We start from the raw sequence: 20,964 nt of genomic DNA, 5'->3' as shown, positions 1-20,964 counted from the left end.
AAAAGGTTTGGCAGCGTGCATGCCCACGAACTATCCCTATGGTTTGAGGTTGCCACACAGAAAATAAAGCACAGTGACATTTTCCACGCAGTGGTGGCATTAGGTCTTTCAAACATTCTTGCAAAGGAGATAAGCATGGGGGAAGAACATGTTCACAAAGGACACGCTCAATGTCCCCCAAATCCTGGCCAGCATTACCGGAACCATAGAATTCCATCTATTCCAGCTCAGACTCCTCTCCCAGCAGTTTTGTTTGCCATAGGGAAGTGTTCTGAGCTATCTGCTCCCACTCCGCCTTCCTCTTATCTCCAAAGAACGTGGTACCTACATCTTTGAACTGAACCAGTCCAAGCTCACCGAGCTCGGCTACGCAGCAATAGGCAGCCTCCACCTGGAGAAAGACTTGGGACAAACACATCTCCTCACTGCGGAACACAGATGCCATCTTGGCCCAGCCTTGGCCTGCAAGAGACAAGGAGGACATTTAAGGCAATAAACATGTAAAAAGCGTAGCTTCTTCTTCCTTTTAGTTAAAAAATTAAAATCCAACAAGCATCACTCCTAATTTAAAGAACATACACAAGAACAGAGAAGCATTTTCCAGCTTCTATCAGTTTGGCAAAAGATTAAAAAACATGACTAAAGAGCCAGGTGTGGGGCCAGGGAGATAGCTCTGCGGCGTAAGGGCCTGCCTGGCAAGTACAAGGACCTGAGTTCGAGCCCTGGTACCACAAAAGGGGGGGGGGCTTGGGGTATGGCTAAGCACTTGCTGAACAAATACAAAAGACCCTGGTATCTGTCTCCAGTGCTAAAGAAAAAATATATATGATTTAAAGGCCCAAGTTGTGGAGGTTGTGAGGAGCAGGCCCTTTCACACATTAGAAGTTGACGTGTAAATTCCTCATAGCTTTTTCGGAGAGCACTTTGTCAATATTTATTGAATTGTATTCCTTCTCAAGACCCAGGCTTTCTACTGTTAAATGAGAACTGTAACAAGTGGATCTCAACTAGCTAGGAAAAATGAAATACACTGGAATTCAAGGGATCCCTGTATAAGATCGGGGACGAATAAACAACTCTCTGTGTCCTGTCTGTGGAAGCTGCCAGGTGGTCCCGTAAATCACAACATCTAGTCATCCATGCGTGTCAACCACCAACTTAAAAATGACTGAAAGACTCGCCTCTAAGAGGGGTCACCAACACAGCCATCGTCCAAAAGTCCAAAATCCAAACTTCCAAATTCAGAAGTTTTTCGAGCAAAGCGCGATAGCACAATGCGGGTAAGTCCACACATGATTTTACACAGGGGTCAGAGTCCCAGCCCCAGCGCTCTGGGAATGTCGCCCGAGTTCCCTTCCGGCCATGCGCAGAAGGTGTTCCAGAGACACCAAGGAATCTTGCCCAAGACACTCAGGCCCAGCTTTGCTGACAAGGGGTTCAACCCCCGGACATCAGCTGGCTCTGCTCAGACAGAGGCACGGCCAGCCACAGGCTCCCTGTGAGCGGAGAGGGGAGCGTGACACCCTGGCTCTTGGAGCTGCCCCGCCCGCAGCTCCCAGGGCGGGCTCGGGCTCCCTGGTGGCACTCTGTGGCTCCCCAAACATCCTCCCACACCCAAATACACCATCAAAGACTAGCGCCAAAGGGACGGCGGGCTTTCGTGTGTTTTGGAACAGATGGCAGGCAAGGACACCTCCCAGGCTCTGGGATAGAACTCCTTTCAGTGGCTAAGCTGAAGTCGCCCTGGGAGCAGGCGTCGGGTGGACAGGGCTCTGGCCCGGGGCCTCCCGCAGTTCCAGGTCCCACAGGGTCTGGCCCGTCTTCTCCAGCTCCACCTCTCACACTGCTACCTCAGGGCCTTTGCTTAGGCTTTCTTTGCCTTTGAAGGCTCGGAACCCCGATCTCCTCCCCTCCCTCTGCTATTCCGTCATCCCCCAGCCCAGTGGAAGGACCTTTTCCTCCCAGAAGCCTTCCTGCCCTGCTTGGGGACTCAGCCGGCTGGAACACCCTGCTAGGACACCGTTCAGGGGGTCGCTGGCTTCTGTCTCTAAGTGCCCCTGGCCAGCTGCTGCGGGAGCTCGGACCCTGTGCGTTCTCCAGCAGCACCCTTGTGGGTTCGTCCCCCAATTCTGCCTCTGGTCTCCAAGCCCATATCCTCCGGAATGCATAAGGCCGCACACTCAGCACAGACTCCAAGCTCTCTGCGAACCAAAGCACTCAGCAAAGAGAAACTTCTTACTCAGCTTTGCTCCGTGCTGCCTGTGGTCCGGCTTCAGCTTCGGCTTCGGCCGAGGACTGGGAGCGGGATCCCGGCCACAGCTCCCCGCCTCTGCCTTGGCCCGTAGTGGCTGGGGAGTGGCCACGGCCCAGGTGGGCGCGACCTCCGCGCGCTTCCCTCCCTCTCTCCCTTCCTCCCAGCCCCAGCCGCGCCCTGCTCCTCGAGGGCGGCTCTGTTGGATCAACACCGCCTCAGCTGCGGGTGAGGAACCTGCCCTGGAACCTGCCCCACCGGCCAACTCTGTCGCTTACTCACTGGCCACTGCTCTGCGGTGACCTTGAGACCCCGGGAACGGACCGCAGATGTTGTTCTCTAATGCGTGCCTCGCCCCTGGGTTAGCTGACAGCAGGGGGTGGAGGAGACACAACAGGTTTCTAGGGGCTCAGAAGAGCCTCGGAGGCTCACTGTCTCTCTCCTAACCACCCCAAAACAGTCCTTCAGGGGGCTTTGCTGGAAGCTCAGTTGTTCAAAGCACCGTAAAAGACTGCTTTGTAAAGGACTGCTTTCGATTCCCAGCTCCAGAAGCTGCACCAGACCCGCCCTTAAGGCATCCTGAAGTAGCCAAAAAAATCCTTCCAAAACAGTCCTTCAAGTTGTAAGGATGACCTGCGAGGCAGGGCGGGGCAGCAGAGCCTGTAATCCCATCACTCAATCTCGCAGGAGGCTGAGGCAGGAGGCTCCTTGCCAGTTCAAGAGTGCCTGGGCTACTATGCAAGGTCAAGGCCAGCCTGACCTGCACAGCAAAACTCTGCTTCAAAAAGACAAAAACGAAACAAGGGGGGAAAATGACATTGAACAGCAGTTTGGGAAAAGAAAGTACAGTGCTGACCACTCTCTCAACTGTTCCCCAATGTGCTTCCCAAGGAAAATTTGACAGATGGATTTTTTTTTTCTTTTAATGTATTTTGTACAGGGTCTACAGGGTCTCACTACGTAGATCGACTCTTGAGTGATTCTTCTGTTTTCAGCCTCCCAAGGGCTGGGATTATAGGCATATGCCACCACGCCCAGTCTCAGTTGGCTCAGTGTGCCTGAGGGGCTCAGCTGGGCTGGCACAGCAGGCCAGGGACCAAACCCAGCGCCTATGCTGTGCTTCAGCAGGTGCTGTAGTCCACTGAGCTATCTGGCAGTCTGGACAGATGGATTCTTTTTGTTTTGTTTTGTTTTTTTTTTCCTTTGACTGAACCGGGGATTGAAGTCAGGCCCTTGTGCTTGCCAGGGAAGCGCTTATTCCACTGAGCCATCTCCCCAGCCCCAACAGATGGATTCTTACAAATACCCAGAATCTAAAATTTAACTTCTCCCATGGGTGGGACAGAAAGACAGGGTTACATGGGGTGGTCACCCCCTTCTTGTTGAGGCTCACTAGGGGTGATCAAAATATACCATGAATGAAAGAAACATTGTCATTCACCTCCCTCAGAATACTCCATCCACTTGCAATGCACTTGTCCCATCTTTTCAGCCTCTTTCTGAAGCAGTTCTGGAACTTCTCTTTTGTGAGTTTCTTCACAGGTGTGATAAAAAGAAAGCACAGGGAATGCTGCTGCTCAGCATCATCCGCTGGAACACAGGTACGTGAAAACGTGGCACCCTGTCTTCATCTGCCTCATCTATCAGATCTAGTGCTATGTGACTTCTAGCTCTTCCCCAAAGTTGAAATGGCCATGAAAGTCAGGAATCAAGGTCAGCATGGTCTACATAGTGATTGCATCCTCCTCCCTCAGACTCCCAAGGGCTGGGATTACAGACCCGTTGCCACCACACCTGGCTGTTAGGGAAAAATTTATGCATCTGCAAGAATACACAAAACAGAACAAGCTGCCACTCCAAAAGTCATCAGCCATTGTTGTGCTGCCACCCATGTCCCGCCCTCTTCAGCCTCCACTGATGACTCTGAACCAAATCCCATACACATTCTTATTCCTCTCAAACTGGATCAGCCTAGAGCTCCACAAGATGGGAATTGTTTCCTAGACACCATGTGCACACACACTCACACACTCATGGATGCGCTTAAAATTCAGCAATGGGGCCCGGGAGATAGCTCAGTAGAATAAGCGCTTGTCTGGAAAGCACAAGGGCCTGAGTTCAATCCCCGGTTCATTTCCTGTCGTCTGAGGTTGGCTTTCTTAGTGACTTCTTAGCGAGCCCCTTGGATGGTTTGTGCAGAATCACGCTGCTGATTCTGCAAAAACTGTGAAAATCGGAATTTTGGGAGGCAGCCGGGAGAACACAGGGTGAGAGTCTAGCATGGTGGAGCTGGACTCTGGGGGCACAAAGGAAGGCCCACCAAGGGTCTTGGGAGGTGGAGCTGAACCAGTCCACCTGTTGTGCCAGGGCAGATCTGTCTGAGTTGTCCAAATGGTCCCAGAGCTGAGCCTGCAGCACAGAGCAGGAGACTGAACACCACAGAGCCTGAGCTCACAAGTGAATGAATCTGCCACCCCCACCCCAGGCCAGCTAGGTGGGGCAGGATCTTCAGATATCCCCTTGCCCAGGAGCACGAGGACAGAGTCAAAAGGTCACCTTCCTGACAGCTAAAAGCAGCGCCCACTCCTGGAACTGCCTCTTATTGTGCAAGCTGTGGGGAAGGATTCAACCTCTGGCCTCAGTTTCCTATCTTCAAGGTAGGGAGCACAGGAGGGAAGAGAGTTTCAAGATTCAATCTGTATATGTACCAATTCCCCAAGAAGAATGTAATTATTATGTATCACTGACATACATTCATTTAAAAAAATTAAAAATAGCAGCAAATTTTTTTCCCCCTTTGGGCCCTTTTTTGCTCCTAAAGCCTCAAGTCAAAAGTGCATTCCTGCCGAGCCAGCCCTACCCTCAGGGCATGCTGAGACAGCGATTGAGACTGTGCATGGTGGCGAGCGCCTGTAATCCTAGCTCTTAGGAGGCTGTAAACAGGCGGATCACTATGAATCTGATCTACGTAGTGAGACCCTGTAGACCCTACAGACTCTATACTAAATACATTTTTTTTAAAGTGCAGAAGACCAGCTACAAACTAGCACAACCCATCTGAAAGGCAAGGTGCACATCCTTTGGCCCAAAACCCCCATGTCAGGAAGTTTATCTTCCCCCAAAGTAAAAAACAAACCGAGTGTAGTAGCGCACACCCGTAATCCCAGCACACAGGAGGCTGAGGCAAGAGGATCACTGTGAATTTGAGATCAGTTTGAGCTAGAGAGGTGAATGTGCAGGAAAGCTTCCCCCAGCAGGTGGCGCTGTTGTGGGCCTGCACAGGTGACTCCAGGAGCAAGGGCAGAGGGCAGGGGAGGGGTGTGGCCAGTCACAGAGCCAATACAGCGATGGGCACCTGCGCTGTGCAGGGTATTGCTCTCAGAGACTCCTTGAGACATTAAGAAGGTGCCGAGTGTTCGTCCTCGCCTTCTCAACCACCATGTAAGGCAAGACGATGGTCCTGGTGAGACATGGTCCTCTTAGCCTCCAGGAACAGATGGAGGTAGAGGCGTTTGGTTGCTCCGTTCCTTACAGCAGGTCCTCTGACACCAGAGTCCTTACTTCCATGTCCCATGATGTCTCATTGCCTGGTGTATCGTCACCTTTCTCATCACTGATAGACATTACGCAAAGGAGAGGTTTATTCTGCCTTACAGTTCCCATCCCCAGGAGGGTGCAGGGGCTCAGTGGAGGAGAGCTGCTCACTTCGCGGTGGCCCGGAAGAAGAGAGAGCCAAGGAAACAGCCAGGAGGGGAGCTACAGCCTTCCACATCATGACCCCAGCAACTGCCTCTGCCAGCCAGGCCTCACCTAACAGCAAGGCACGTATCACGTCCCCTATCCAGTCACCACCAACACGGGGGTTTTGGGAGTCACTTTAGATCCAGGCCAGAACAAGGTTTGGTAAGGTTTAGAACATTCAAGAAACAGCAAGGAGGCCGGTGTGGCTGCTGTGTGCAGAAGCGTAGACGGAGATGTGTGTGATGTGTGTCCAGGGTACGGCGTAGCCAAGCCAGGTGAGGTCTGATTTCCCATTAAGAAACTTAGGTTTTATCCTAATCACTTTAGGAAGCCCTTGGAGATAAAGCAATTTTAATACCCGGTTCACATTTTTAAATGCTATTACTCTAGTTCCTGCATTGGAAAGATAGACTAGAAAGACTTTTCTCAAGTTTTGCTGAGCTTTGGGCCACCCCCATCATCCTTGGACACTTTCTGAGCTGCAGCTCAGCCCCCCTCCTCCCACCTGCCACACACACAGTGTGGTGAAAGCCACATTGAACCTTGGACAGCAAGAGCTTAGGTGAACCTACCCCTCCCCACCGTCCCAGGAGCCTTGCTGACCTGCTTCCGGCCCCTGTACCATTACTGCTGAGTCTGGGTGAACACTGGGAGCTTCAAAAATGTCAAAATAAAGGAGCAAAAGGTAATCTTAGATCTCCAGCGCACCCACAACAAGTCCAGCAAACAGGGACATAGAAGAACTTGGAAGTCACACCCTTGAAACTTCTGAGATGATAGCAACTGAAGTAAAGAAACAATTCCATTAGGCTATAGACAAAATCATATCAAAAATAATCTTTCATGGGCTGGCAAAATAGCTCAGCAGTCTAAAGCACCTGCTTAGGCAAGCTTAGGCGGGCACAGGGGACCTCGGTTCGATTCCTGGCACCACATGCTGCACCAAATCCACCCTCAGGGTGGGCTGAGCTGGCAAAAAAAAAAAAAAACTCAGTTAATGTTGTGCTTTGGGGTTTTTGCAAGGGGAACAATACAATACAGGACGCATTTTATAAGATGTTAAAAATATTTATTTATGTATTTGTTACAGGATCTACAGGGTCTCACTATGTAGATCAAACTCATAGTGAGATTTTTGTTTTGTTTTGTTTTGAACTGGGGATTGAACACAGGTCCTTGCACTTGCCAGCCAAGTGCTTAATCTACTGAGCTATCTCCCTAGCCCCTCATAGTGAGATTGGACTCATAGTGATTCTCCTGTTATCAGCCTCCCAAGTGCTGGGATTACAGGTGCATGCTACCATGCCCAGTCTCAAACACAGTCTCAGCATGCCCTGGGGGCAGGGCTGGCAAGGCAAGCCAGGGATTGAGCCCTGGCTGCTGCACTCTGCCTAAGCAGGCACGAGTCTGCTAAGCTATCTGGCCAGCCCATATAAGAATATTTTATAATCACTCAAAGAATCATACACAAAGAGTGCAGGAAATCTCTCCACACACTAAAGACCAAAGAATCCAGCTGAGAGCCTGGATTCTCTCATAACATCCTGCATGAGTCCAGCTGAAAACTTAGAGCCCATAACCGTGCTTTTCACAAGTCCAATTTGAGGCCTAGAGCCCACAACAATGTCTCATGCAGGCTGGCTTCACAGATCTATGCTGGAAAGGCCTAAAGGTCAATGGTAGAAGCTATAAAGTATATGCCAGTGGGCTGAAGGATCCATGCCAGAAAGCTGAGGGGTCTGAACTGGAGTCAGAAAGCAATGTACAAGGTAAGAACCAGAGCTCAGCCAAAAGTATCATGGCCATCTCCTCAGTGACAGTGAAGTTCCAAGCTCCTCCAGTGATGAGGAAAGCTGAGTTCCCATCAGGAAAGCCAACATGACAAGCTTCTCCATGAGGTTGAGCAGCACACCATCTTCCCCTCCAGAGCCATGAAGTGATGCTCAAGATAAGGACTAGAGCTCCCCCAAAATGAAATGTAGCCATTCTCAGTGACAACAAGCTCCAAGCTACTCCTCCAACAAAAGCAGCCAAGTTCATCAGGAAAGCCAGCATGACAAGATCCTCCAGCAGAATAGCCCAAAAGAACAAGTAGTTTCCAACAGCTCCAACAGCTTCACCAAACAGCTTCCCTAACAGCCTCTCAACATCTCCAATTCTGCCTCTTCTGCTGCTGTCAACAATCCTTAGGTGGGCCTCCCACACCCAGCACCACACGAGTTCAATTCAGCTGGGTGTGACAAGTTGACCACCAGTTAGCAATCCATTACTGGTAAAATAATAATAGTAATAATAATAGTAATAATAATAATAACAATCATAAAAGAATTTCTCAGCACATCTAAAGAAGCCATAGAAGAAGAAGAGGAAGAAGAAGAATGAGAAGGAGAAGGGGAGGGAGAAGGAGAAGAGGAGGAGGAGGAGGAGGTACAGGAGAGGAGAAGGAGGAGAAGAGGAGGAAGAGGAGGAGGAGGAGAGGAGGAAGAGGGAGAAGGAGAAGGAGAAGAAGAAGGAGGAGGAAGAGGAGGAGGAGGAGAAGGAGGAGGAAATTGAAAAATAATGGAAACTCTGAATGAACAATACAGGAAATAATTAGATCACATAAAACAGATTCAAACAGATATCCAGGAAATCGAAACTGCCATTGAAAGCTGGCAAAACTGCTTGAATGAAACTGAAGATAGACTATCAGACCTGGAGGACACCATTGCAACTAGGTATTGCGAAAGGAAAGATCTCTTAAAAATAACAAGGGACCAGGAAAAACGAATTCAACAGCTGCACAATTATGCAAAGAAAAACAATATAAGACTAACAGATGTCAACAAAACAGCAGGAGTCAGTACAAATGGCATAAAAACTATTTCAGAAGTAGTAGCAGAAAATTCTCCAATCCCAGGGAAAGAATCTGATATACAGTAAGTGAGGCATATAGAACTCCAATTAGCCATAATCAAAACAGATCTACATCTAGACACATAATAATCATGCTCCCAGAAATTCAGCAAAAGAACAGAATATTAAAAGCTGTTAAAGAAAAGAAACAGATCACCTATAATGGAAAGCCCATCAGAATCATGGCAGATTTCTCAACATGAACCATCAAGTCAAGAAGAGCCTGGAGTGAAGTATTTCAGTTCCTGAAAAAAAAAAACTTCCAACTTAGATTTGTGTACCCTTCAAAACTATCAATCAAATTTAATGGAGAGATAAAATACTTCCATGACAAAGAACAACTGAAGAAACTCATGACCACCAAATCAACCCAACAAAGAGTACCAACAGATATTGTGAGAGAGACAGAAATGACCACAGCTTCAATATAACTGGCTTCAATTCACCAATCAAAAGAAGCAGACAGGAAGAATGGATCAAGAAACAAAAGCTAACAATATACTCTACACAAGAAACCCATTTAACTCAAAGGAAATTCATAGGTTAGTGGTCAAAGGATGGAAAACAATACTCTATGTGATATGAACCCAGAAAAAAAATCAGGGGTAGCTATTTTGGTTGCTGACAACTTCAATTTCAAACCAAGAATGATTAAAAGAGAATGTTGAGAGGCACCGAAGCTGGAAATTGGACATGTGTGTGAGCAAGACTAGGCCTCGGTGCCTAAAGCCGTCAACCTTCCGCAGTCCTGAGAAAAGCATCCTGCCTGATTAATGTCAGCTATTATTCAGTAGGGAAACCTTCTGTCATATGACATTAACTTTGAAAACACATAAATAAATGCTCCTACTGTTGTTCTGGGGTCCTTTTGCCAATCAGGCACAGGTCACCACCTGTCCTAACTCTTATCTTCTTGTCTATCTTTTCCTCATTCCTGCCACTGTTTCCCCTCGGGGTATGCCAGGAGACCAACCTGTCCTACAAGCAAGCAAGAAGGCCACAACATACTTGCCAGGGGAAATCTGAAAAGAAGACAACAATCAGAAATATACATGTACCTAATGTAGGAGCACTCAGCTATATAAGACAAATTTTAACAAACATGAAAAATCAAATGAGCAATAATATAATTGTAATGGGCAACTGTAATACTCCATTATCACAAAGAGATAGATCAACTCAGCAAAAATACCAGCAAAGAAATAACAGAACAAAACCAAACTTGTGAAGAAATCAACTTAGTAGACCTTTGCAGAGTGTTCCACCCAACAACATCAGAACACACATTCTTCACAGCTACCCATGGGATAGACCAGGTCCTGAAAAAAAAATTTCTAACTTAGATTTGTGTACCCTTCAAAACTATCAATCAAATTTAATGAGAGATAAGATACTTCCATGACAACAACTGAAGAAACTCATGACCACCGAATCAACCCTACAAAGAGTACTGACAGATATTGTAGAAAGAGACAGAAATGACCTAATAGAGTTAGGCCAGGTGGTGACCTGTACCTGACTAGTATATTCTCCAAAATAGACCATATACTAACACATAAAGCATACTTGAGTAAATGCAAAAGAACTGAAATTATCCCATGCATAATATAGAACAATAGTGCAATGAAAAGAGAAATTATTGACAAAAGAAATTGCAAAACCTCAATAAACATAAAAATCAAATAACACCCTCATGAGCAACCAATGGATCACTGATGAAATTAAAGAAGAAATCAAATAATATTTACAATCAAATGAAAATGCAAATACAACTTACGGGAACCTGTGGGACACAATAAAAGCAATCTTAATAGGGAAATTTTCAGCAGTAAATTCTCACATTAGGAAAACAACATGAGCCCAAATAAACAACCTTATGCTGCACTTCAAGCTTCTAGAAAGAAGAGTAAGTCAAGCCCAAAGCCCAAAGAAGGCAGGAAATTTTAAAGATCAGAGCAGATATTGATACAATGCAAATGAATAAAACATACAAAGCGTTAGTGAATTGAAGAGTTAGTTCTTTGAAAAAATAAATAAAATTGATAAATCTCTAGCCAACTTTATGAAAAAAGGAAAAAAATTTAAAGGCAGTGAAGAATAAAAATGGTGAAATCACTACAGACCCTATAAAAATTCAGAAGACTATCAATACCTATGTCCAAAATCTTTCTTCTCACACTACAGAAAACACTGAAGAAATAGATACCTAGATACATATGAATTACCAAAGCTGAGTCAAGAAGATAAAAGAATTCTGAATAACACAATATCAGCCAATGAAATGAAAAATGTAATTAAAAGATCTACCAACAGAAAAGCCCAATTCCTGATGGATTCACATCTGAATTCTACAAGAAATTTGGAGAATATTCAATGCCAACTCTTTTCAAACTCTTCAGTGAAATAGAAAGGGAAGCAACTCTTAAATTCACCCCTGGAGACAAGTATTTACTCTGATACCAACATCAGAGAAAGACCAACAAAACTACCTCCCTAATGAACATAGATGCAAAAATCCTCAATAAAATACTAGCAAACAGAATGCAGCAAATCATCAAGGAGATTATACATCATGACCAAGTGGGATTTATCAATGGAATGCAGAGATGATTCAATATACACAAATCAATAAATGTAATACATCATATCAACAAAGCCAAAGACAGACTCACATGATCATCTCAAGAGATGCAGAAAAACCTTTCCATGAAGTCCAACAATCATTCATGATAAAAGAAAAACATACAGAAAATCAGAATAGAATGCCTTTACCTCAACTGATTAAAGCCATTTATGACAAACCAATAGCCAACATCATACTACATGAACAAAAACTGAAAGCCTTCAATTTAAAATCAGGAGCAAGACAAGGATTTCCACTGTCACCACACCTGTTCAATATAGTTCTGGAAACATCTGCCAGATCAATTAGGCAAGAAAGACAAATGCAAGGGACAATGATTAGAAAGTAAGAAGTGAAATTACTATTATTTGCAGATGACATGATACTCTACATAGAAGATCAGAAATAGACCAGGAAGGGATTTATAGATTTAATAACCAAATTCAGAAGCATAGCAGGATACAAAGTAAACACTCAAAAATCAATAGCATTTCTGTACAGAAACACACTGAGAGAAAGATTAGGGAAACCATGTCCTTCACAATAATATCCCCCCCCAAAAGAAATACTTAGGAATTAGTCTAACAAAGTAAGTATAAGATTTATACAGTGAAAATTAGAGTACTCTGAAAAGAGAGATCAAAGAGGATTTCAGGTAATGGAAAGATACTTCTTGCTTATGGATAGGAAGAACCAGCATTTCAAAAATGGCCATATTCCCAAAATTGTTATACAGATTCCATGCAATCCCAACTAAAATATCATTAGTATACCTCACCAAATCTAGAGAAAACATTCCAAAATTCATTGGGAACCAAAAGAGATCCAGAATGGCAAAAGCAATCCCAGGTAACAAAGGAAAAGCAGGAGGCATCACAATCCCTGACTTGAAATTATACTGCAAAGCTTCTGTGATAAAGTCAGCATGGTACTGGAAAAAAAAAAAAAAAAGAGCATACCTGAGGATCAATGGAACAGATTAGAATAGGTACACACAACTACAAGCACACTCAACCACCTTATCTTTGACAAAAGAGCCAAACATGAGATAACCTCTTTAATAAATGGTGCTGAAAAAAACTGGCTTTCCACATGCTGAAGGCTAAAAGTAGACTCATGTCTGTCACCATGCACTAAACTACATTAAAAATGGATCAGAAATTTAAATATTAAAACAAAAACATTAAATCTACCAACAGAGAAAGTAGGTACAAATCTGGAAGACATAGGAGTAGGTAGAGAGTTCATGAACAAAAACCAAACTGCACAGGAAATACTTCAAAGAATCAGCAATTGGTATCTCATCTTAAAAAAAAAAAAAGTTAGGGGACAGGGATATAGCTCAATAGAATAAGCATTTGCCTGGCAAGCGCAAGGGCCTGAGTTCAATCTCCAGTTCTGAAATAAATAAATAAATAATAAATAAATAAATGTTCTGCACATCAAAGGAAACCAACAACAGAATAAAAAGAAAACCTACAAATTGGGAAAAAAATTTTAGCCAACTACCCTTCTGACAAAGGACTTCTATGTAAAATATATAAAGGATTTTTTTTTAATGAGCCTTCCAAAATTCAAAGACCCAGACCAGTGAGATAACTGAGCAGACTAAGCTCCTGCTTAGGCAAGCACAGGGACTGGGATTTGATCCCTAGCACCCCATGCTACTCGGGTCCCACCCCTGGCCATGCTGAGTGAGCCATAGAAACCGGGCATGGTGGTGCACACCTGTAATCCCAGCACTTGGGAGGCTGAAAATGGGAAAATCACTACGAGTCCCTGAGCTATGTAGTGAGACCCTGTACCAAATACATAAAAAAAAAGAAAAGAAATTAAAGACCCAATCCAAAATGGGCATCTGAGATGAAAAGACACTTCTCAGATGAAGAAACACAAATGGCAAATAAATATATGAAAAAGTGTTCAATATCATTGGTTATTTGAAAAATGCAAATTAAAACAACACTGAGCTCTCACCCCAGATCAAATGGCTGACATTGGCCAGCCAGATAGCTTAGTGGATTAAAGTGCCTGCCTAGGCAGAGCGCATGGCTGGGGTTTGATCCCCTGCATGCCATGCCAGCCCTGCCTCTGGGGCATGCTGAGCCAGTGATTGAGACTGGGCATGGTATTACATGCCTGTAATCCCAGCACTCGGGAGGCTGTAAACAGAAGGATCACTATGAGTCCAATCTACACAGTGAGACCCTATAAACTCTATGCTAAATACATTTTAAAAAAGAAAAAAAAATAGCTAACATCAAGAAGTCAACCACAAGAGAGCTCAACCATTTAAGCACCCACCTGGCAAGTGCAAGGATCCAGGTTTGATCCTGGGTACCACATGCTATGCTAGCCTCATACCAAGCCAGCCACCAAGACTGGGTGTTGGTGGCACATATCTGTAATCCCAGCACTGGGGGGGCTGAGATAGGAGGATCACTGAGTCCAAGCAGCATTACAATCCTTGTACCAAATACCTAAATTAACAACAACAAAAACAGAAGTCAACCAATAATAGATGTCAGAGGGACTGTGGAGAAGTAAGAACCTTTTTCCACTGTTGATGGGAATGCAGTCTGCTACATCCACTATGGAAATCAGTGTGAAGATTCCTCAGAAAACTACGATTGGAGGTCCCATTCACCCCAGGTATTTCCCTCTGGAGTACTTTTCCGAAAGAGCTGAAACCATCATATGACACAGCAAAGTATGCGCACACATGTTTATAGAAACCCAATTTGGCATAGTTAAATCTTGGAAACAACCCAAATGCCCATCAACTGAGGAACGGATAAAAAAAAATATTTTTACACAATGGAGTATTACTTAGCTATACAAAGGTAAACTCAAGGATTTTATAGGTAAATGGATGCAACTAGAGACCATACTCGTAAGTGAAATTAGTTAGACCTACATATAAAAACATCACTTTGCCTCACTAGCGTGAGATCCTGAAAGAGTAAGTAAAATCTGAAAGATACAATCAATAGACACTGTGAAAGGCAAAGGAACCATTGAATGGGAAGGAACAACTGGGATTAGGAAAGGGACAAAATAGAGAAGAGAGGAGAAAAGATCTATTTATGTCTGTATACAGGATGGATAATTGTACTGCTGATTTCTACTAGTCTATTGAAAGGAACACTTAATGCTTACATTTTTCTCTTCTCTCTTTTAATTCTTACAATTTTTTCTACCAATTTTTCAAGTCTATATCTGGTAATCTAAACAACTAATCTGAAGACAACATTATACAATATAACAACAATTGTGGAATTCCTATTAATTTGTTCAGTGAAATTCTGTATTATTTCTAATGCGTTTTTTCTACTACTTCTTATACTCTTACAAAAAAATTTATCAATTCTTTTTTTCCTACTAACAAGTAAAACTGAAAGCCCTGGACAACCAGGTATGGTGACACACGTCAGTGATCCGAGGTACTTAGGAGGCTGCCATAGGAAGATCACAATGCCTGGTTAGCCTCTGCAACTTAGCAAGACTTTCTTGCAAGAAATAAAAGGGCTTGGGCTAGAAATAAGAAGGGCTAGGGGTAGGGCTAGGGCTCCATGGCGGAGCACCCTCGAGTTTGACCCCTAGTACTACAAAACAAATATATATATATATTCAAACACAAGACAATTTGAAGCCAGAAATAGACTTTCTAGGGATCTAAGGAATGACAGCAAGGAGTCCCCAAGACCCTTCTGTTTGCCTCATACTTTCCAGATTGGTGCTGCAGAAGCCAGTACATGTGTTGACCAAGAAGCCCCCTAGAAAGCTATTAAGCAGCAGCCTAGTAAGAAAGAAAACATCCAGAAATTATTATTCTAATACAGCCAAATATCACAGGAAAACCCGTGGCCTTGTACCGCCACCCCATGCCAATAAATCCCTCAGGGAGTCCAGTCATCCACCCTCACCCAACTGTGACAAATGGCATAAATGACTGCAAAGGCCTGCACTCCACCCCACTGCCTGGTAGCAAAGGCCCCTCCTCCACCTCAGTGGAGGTCCCTGGAGAGAGCTGATCACAGCGTTCACCCCTGTCCCCTTGGTGATGAGGACACCATGGCAGGGCCAAGTGGAGCCCCACAGTAGGGGGCACCTCTGCCCCTCCCAGCCAAGGTTGCTGGCAAGGGTGAGAGGAAAAGCCATGCAGCTCCTTCATGATTGGCTGAACGGTTATAGTTCGCAAAGTGGTAGGAAGAAGGGAGACACAGAAGTAGGTTTCCACCCATGTCCGGCCAACTGCTCTTGACAACTGAGTAGGGAGAGAAGGCGAGTCTTTGGGGCACTCATGGTGGACCAGTTGGATATCTGTAACCCAAAAACTCAACTGTGACCTAAACCTCACATTTTATACAAAGTTAATTCAAGGAGCTGGGCATGGTGGCGCACGCCTGTGATCTCAGCACTTGGGGGGTTCAGGCAGGAGGATCGCCGCCAGCTCATGGCCAGCCTGGTCTACATAGTGAGATCTTGTCTCAAAAACAAACAAACGAAAAGTTAATTGAAGGGCCTGTGGGTGTCACTCAGTGGTAGAGCACTCGCTAACAAGCAGGAGGCCCTTATTTCAATCCCCAACACTGAAAAAATAAAATAAAATAAATGAAATGAAATAAAAATTTTAAATGGATCACAGGTCCACTTTAAAAGTAACACTATGAAACTTTTAGAAGAAATACTGTAGAACATTTCAAAACAGAGGGCCTGGTAAAGAGTTCTTAAGTATGACGCATAAAGCACAACCATAAAAGAAAAAATTGAGGTGCAGCTCAGTGCAAGAGTGCTTGGCTAGCAAGTGGGAGGCCCTGGGTTCAGCCCAAGATACCACAAAAAAAAACAAAAATATTCAATAAATAAAACTTTTTAGGGCTTGGAATGTAGCTCAGTGCAAGAGCACTTGCCTACCAGGCATGAGGCCCTGGGTGCAATCGCCAACCCCGGGAAGCCTTCTTTTCGCCAGGCCCAATGATACACAGATGTAATAGCAGCTGCTCAAGAGGCTAAGGCAGGAGGTCACAAATTTAAGGCCAGGCCAAACAATTTAGCAAGATGCTGTCTTGACATAAAAAGTGTGAGGATGTAGCTCAGTGGTTTAGCACATGGGAGCCCCTGGGATCAATCCTCAGTATTTAAAACAACAACAACAACAAACTAACAAAAAACCTTTTTTATTAACCGAAGACCATGTAGCTCAATGAGAAAGTTCTGAGATCAAGCCCTAGCAATAGACATAGATGCACACAGAAAAAGAACAGAAGGCCACGTAAGAGGCTGGAGGGGAAAAGAAACACTCGCAAGCCTCGTATCTGATAAAGGACTCACGGCGAGAATTGTAGAGTCCTCAAAACTGCATCAGCAATAGCAAATGACACAATTAGAAAATAGGCTGAGGCACAGAGACAGTTTACTGAAGGGGACACGCAGGTGGCAGATGTATTAGGGCTCTCTCGAGAAACAGAACTAACGGGATACATGCTCACGCATGACGTGCGTGTACGTGCGCACATGTGCACACAGGTTTATTACAGGTACTGGCTCGCACACTAGTGAAGGCCAAGAAGCCCCATGATCAGCAGGTGGCCTGCAAGCTGCAAAGCCTACTGAACCGTTTCAAATCCACAGAGAGGACGAAGAGACATCCCCGCTTACAAAGGAGGCATATTCCTCTTCCTTCACCTTTCCTTTCTATTTAGACCTACAACAGATTTGATGTTATCTCCCAGTTGGCAAGGATCACCATGCCTCCCTCCTCCTCCTCCTCCTCCTCCTCCTCCTCCTCCTCTTCCTCCTCCTCCTCTGTTTTTGCACTGAGCTACACCCCCAACCCTTCTTCTTATTTTTATATTTTAATTTTGGGATAGTCTTGCTAAGTCATTTAGTTGTCCAGGCTGGGCTTTAACTCACAATTCTCTTGCCTCAGTCTCCCAGAGTGCTGAGATTTCAGACACGTGCCATCCTCCCCCTGAAAGGCAACCAATTTTATTCATCCGGCTTGTTCAACTTGTTCAGAAACACCCTCACAGACATATCCAGAAAGATGTTTTACCAGCTACTTGGACACCCATTAGCATAGTCAAGTTGATGCATATAACTAATCATTGCAAGTCCAACTTGGCAGCTGTGCACATCTTGTTGAACCAGGTTCCATCTGTAAATAAAATAGTAATAGCAGGCAGCCTCTGGCTGGTGGCAGAGTGCATGCTTACCGTGTCTGAGGTTCTGGGGTCCCTCCCCAGCACAGTGCATGAAAGCCCACACTGCTGAGCCCAGCGTAACCTCCAAGCTCACCACCGGGGACACTCTGTCCATGAGCCTGTTGGGCAATGACGGGGCTGGCTGAGAGAAGAGGCTGGCTAGTATCCACAGATGGATCATCCTACTGATTTGAGTATTAAAATCCTCTGGAGCTGAGATCAACCTTTGGTGAGCTTCCCATGGGAAAGAAATATTGTCACACTTCTTGCCTATTTCAAGAGGTCTAGCCACACACCTCTCCTCCAAAAGACTGTGTTACCATTTTTAAAATCATAACCCTTTTGGTGTTGAGACTATCCAGTCAAAACCTATCAAAGCACATAGTCAATCACTCATGTGGCCAATTTTTCCTTCCAAAATGCCAGCCAGATACATGTCCAAGGTGCTGCCACTGAGATTTCCCCTCACTATTGTCCAGCAACTATATCCATCAACTACATCCACTTGCAGGGCAAGGTCTTCCTCTGACAATTGGTCACAGGGAGCTTCCCATGAGGTCACAGGTGTGCGCTGAGAAAAGGTAGGCAGCCCAGGAATGTGAGTCCCTTCCTCACAGAACTTACTTGTGCCTTCAGGACAAGTTCGGGCCAGCTGTCGATCCCCCACTTCCATCTGATGATGAGGAACTAACACACATGCCCAATTTTCTGGCTTATGGTGTCGAAAACACTGAACTCACAATGGGCAGTTCTGGTTGCGTGGTAGCTTGGTGGACCACAGGTAAGCATCTGTCTCCCCTAAATCCCCGGAACGGGTGAAGAGCTGCTTTCTTGCGGATAATGACCAGGCCTTACTCCACAGTTCTGCAGTTCACCTAGAGGGACCTGCCAAAGGCTCCAGAGAGCATGCCTGGCTGTCACTCACACTCCCAATACCACTAGGTTGGCTGGTTCACGTAGGCCAAGCAGCAGAGCAGCCTGGCCCAGTTGCAGAGTCTTCCCCTATGCTGGGTCCCACTCAGAAGCAGCAGCGTTTGGAGTCACTTGGCCAACAGGTTAGGGTAACTCTTCCAAATGAGAAATCACAGTGCTTTTAAATCCAAAAAGGCCCACTAGGGCTGGGGAGATAGCTCTACAGTCTAAGCACCTGCATGGCAAGCACAAGGACTTGGGTTCAATCCCAGGTACCACATGCTATACCAGCCCCCAAAACCCCAGGCATGCTGTGCAGGCCCTGAAACCGGGTATGGCAGTGCATGCCTGTAATCCCAGTGCTGGGGAGGCTGAGACAGGAGGATCACTACAAGTCTGAGCTGAATAGCAAGACCTTGTACCAAATAAACAAATAATTTTTTTTTTAATCCTTCAAAAAGGCCCACTAAGCATTGTGTCTCTTTCTTGGTTGTAGAAAGGTCCGCTATTAAAACTTCTCCTCCACATCAGAAGGGATAGCTCAACATGCCCCAGACCACTAGAGCCCTAGAAATTTCACTAAGGTAGAAGCCCATAAATTTTAGCTTGATTTATTTCTCACCCTCAGATCCAAAGATGCCTCACCAGTAAGTCTACAGTAGCTGGTACTTCTTGCCTACTAAGCCCAACCAGCATAATGTCATTGGTGCACTGACCAGGTAAGCTCTTGTAGGAGGGGAGTGGATGGAGATTTCCACATACTCAAGTTGGGACCTAGGGCTGAAGCACTGCACTGCCCCTGAGCTAGGACAGGGAAGCTGTATTGCTGGCCTTTCTGGGTGAAAGCAAACTTCTTCTGATGGGCCGTGTAGACAAGAACAGGATTTGCTGTACAAAAGTGACGGCAAGTCTTTCAAAATCTCAAGCAGAGAAGAGAAAGGAAGGAACAGGAAAGTAGGTGAGGAGGTAATGAAGCATCACAGGAGGGTTTGCTTTATTTATTTATTTTTTTTAATGTATTTAGGACAGGGTCTACAGGGGCTCACTACACAGATTGGACTCCTAGCGATCCTCCGCTCTTCAGCCTCCAAGTGCTGGGATTACAGGTGTGTGCCACCACGTCCAGTCTCAATCATGTCTCAGTGCACCCCGGGGACGGGGCCAGCATGGCATGTCGAGGATTGCTTTATTTTTTTTTTTTTTATAAATTTTATTTGTGTGTGTGTGTGTGTGTGTGTGTGTGTGTGTGTGTGTGTGTGTGTGGGGCCAGCTCAGCCCAGCAGGGGGCGGGGCTGGCTGGCATGTGGTGCTGGGGGATTGAACCGCGGTCCCTGTGCTTTGCTAAGCTTGTTCTAAGTAGGTGCTTTAGACCACTGAGCCATCTCTCCAGCCCCGAGGATTGCTTTATTTTTAAGAGAAGAGACCCTGGCTCCCCAAAGTCTCTGTGAGTCCAGCTGCACAGTGTATCCAGAAAATGACAGCTCTTACTGTTATCCGTTATAGATTTCCGAGACAATCCCCTTGAGACACACAAAAATAGCTTAAATTTCTCTGGAGCTCCCTGACTGAGCTCCAGGCACCATCTTCCAGTGCTGTTGACTTGTTGGAAGTTAGAAAAGATACAGTATTAGCAACCACAATCTAGTTTATGCAAAAACAAAGTAAACAATCTAACTCTCAACAGGGAAGGAAAAGAGGAAAAAGAAGAGAACCAGACACAGCCCTGCCCCTCAAAAGGGTTTCCAGTAGGAAACAAAGGTTCAGCCCAATTTACTTTGTAAAAGTATGCGACATAGCGAAACTAAACAACCTTCCCAAGACCAGATAATACACTGTTTCTTTATTTCACTGATATTTTTCCAGTACTAGGGATTCAGCCCAGGGCCTTCTCTCTGAGTTAGATCCCTAGCCACACATACACATGTATATAATTTTTTTATTTTTACTTTTGAGGCAGGATTTTTTTTTTTTTCCAGTATCAGGGATCGAACTTGGGACCTTGTGTTTGTGAGGCATCATTTATGCCGTTGAGCTATCTCCCCAGCCCTTGAGACAGGATCTTTCTAAGTCACTAAGTTGCTCAAGCCGAGCTCGAACTTGCCATTCTCCTGCCTCAGGCTCCCAGAGTGCTGGGATCACAGGTGTGTGCCACCATGCCTGGGTTCACTGACATTTTAAAAGAGCAAGTAGTTCTCCAGCTAGTCATTAAATACAGAAGTATGTTTTCATGCACCCTCGGGGAGGTGGCTCAGTTGAATAAGCATGTGCCTGGCAAGCCCAAGGGCCTGAGTTCAATCCCCTGTTCCCACCAAAAAAAAAAAAAAAAAAAAACAATT

At 45.3% G+C, this 20,964-nt stretch overlaps 1 protein-coding gene across 4 annotated transcripts in view; it reads right to left on the bottom strand.

Moving 5' to 3' along the window:
- The window catches only part of Atp6v0a4 (ATPase H+ transporting V0 subunit a4), a 113,613-nt gene that overhangs the window by 54,050 nt on the left and 38,599 nt on the right, over nt 1–20,964 (bottom strand). For 2 of the 4 annotated variants that reach the window (XM_023712863.1, XM_023712864.1), the window contains exon 2: nt 329–462. In XM_023712863.1, coding sequence (XP_023568631.1) covers nt 329–445 — 117 coding nt within the window. In that variant the 5' untranslated portion in view covers nt 446–462. Of the gene's footprint in view, nt 1–328; nt 463–2,239; nt 2,353–20,964 lie in introns of those variants that run through there. The other 2 variants (XM_004629050.2, XM_023712865.1) reach the window with 2 other exon arrangements.

Source organism: Octodon degus, unplaced genomic scaffold, assembly GCF_000260255.1.
Source record: "Octodon degus isolate 3935 unplaced genomic scaffold, OctDeg1.0 scaffold00027, whole genome shotgun sequence".
Classification (NCBI taxonomy): domain Eukaryota; kingdom Metazoa; phylum Chordata; class Mammalia; order Rodentia; family Octodontidae; genus Octodon; species Octodon degus.
Note: the sequence above shows the minus strand (reverse complement) of the source record. Positions and strands in the feature narration are given on the sequence as shown.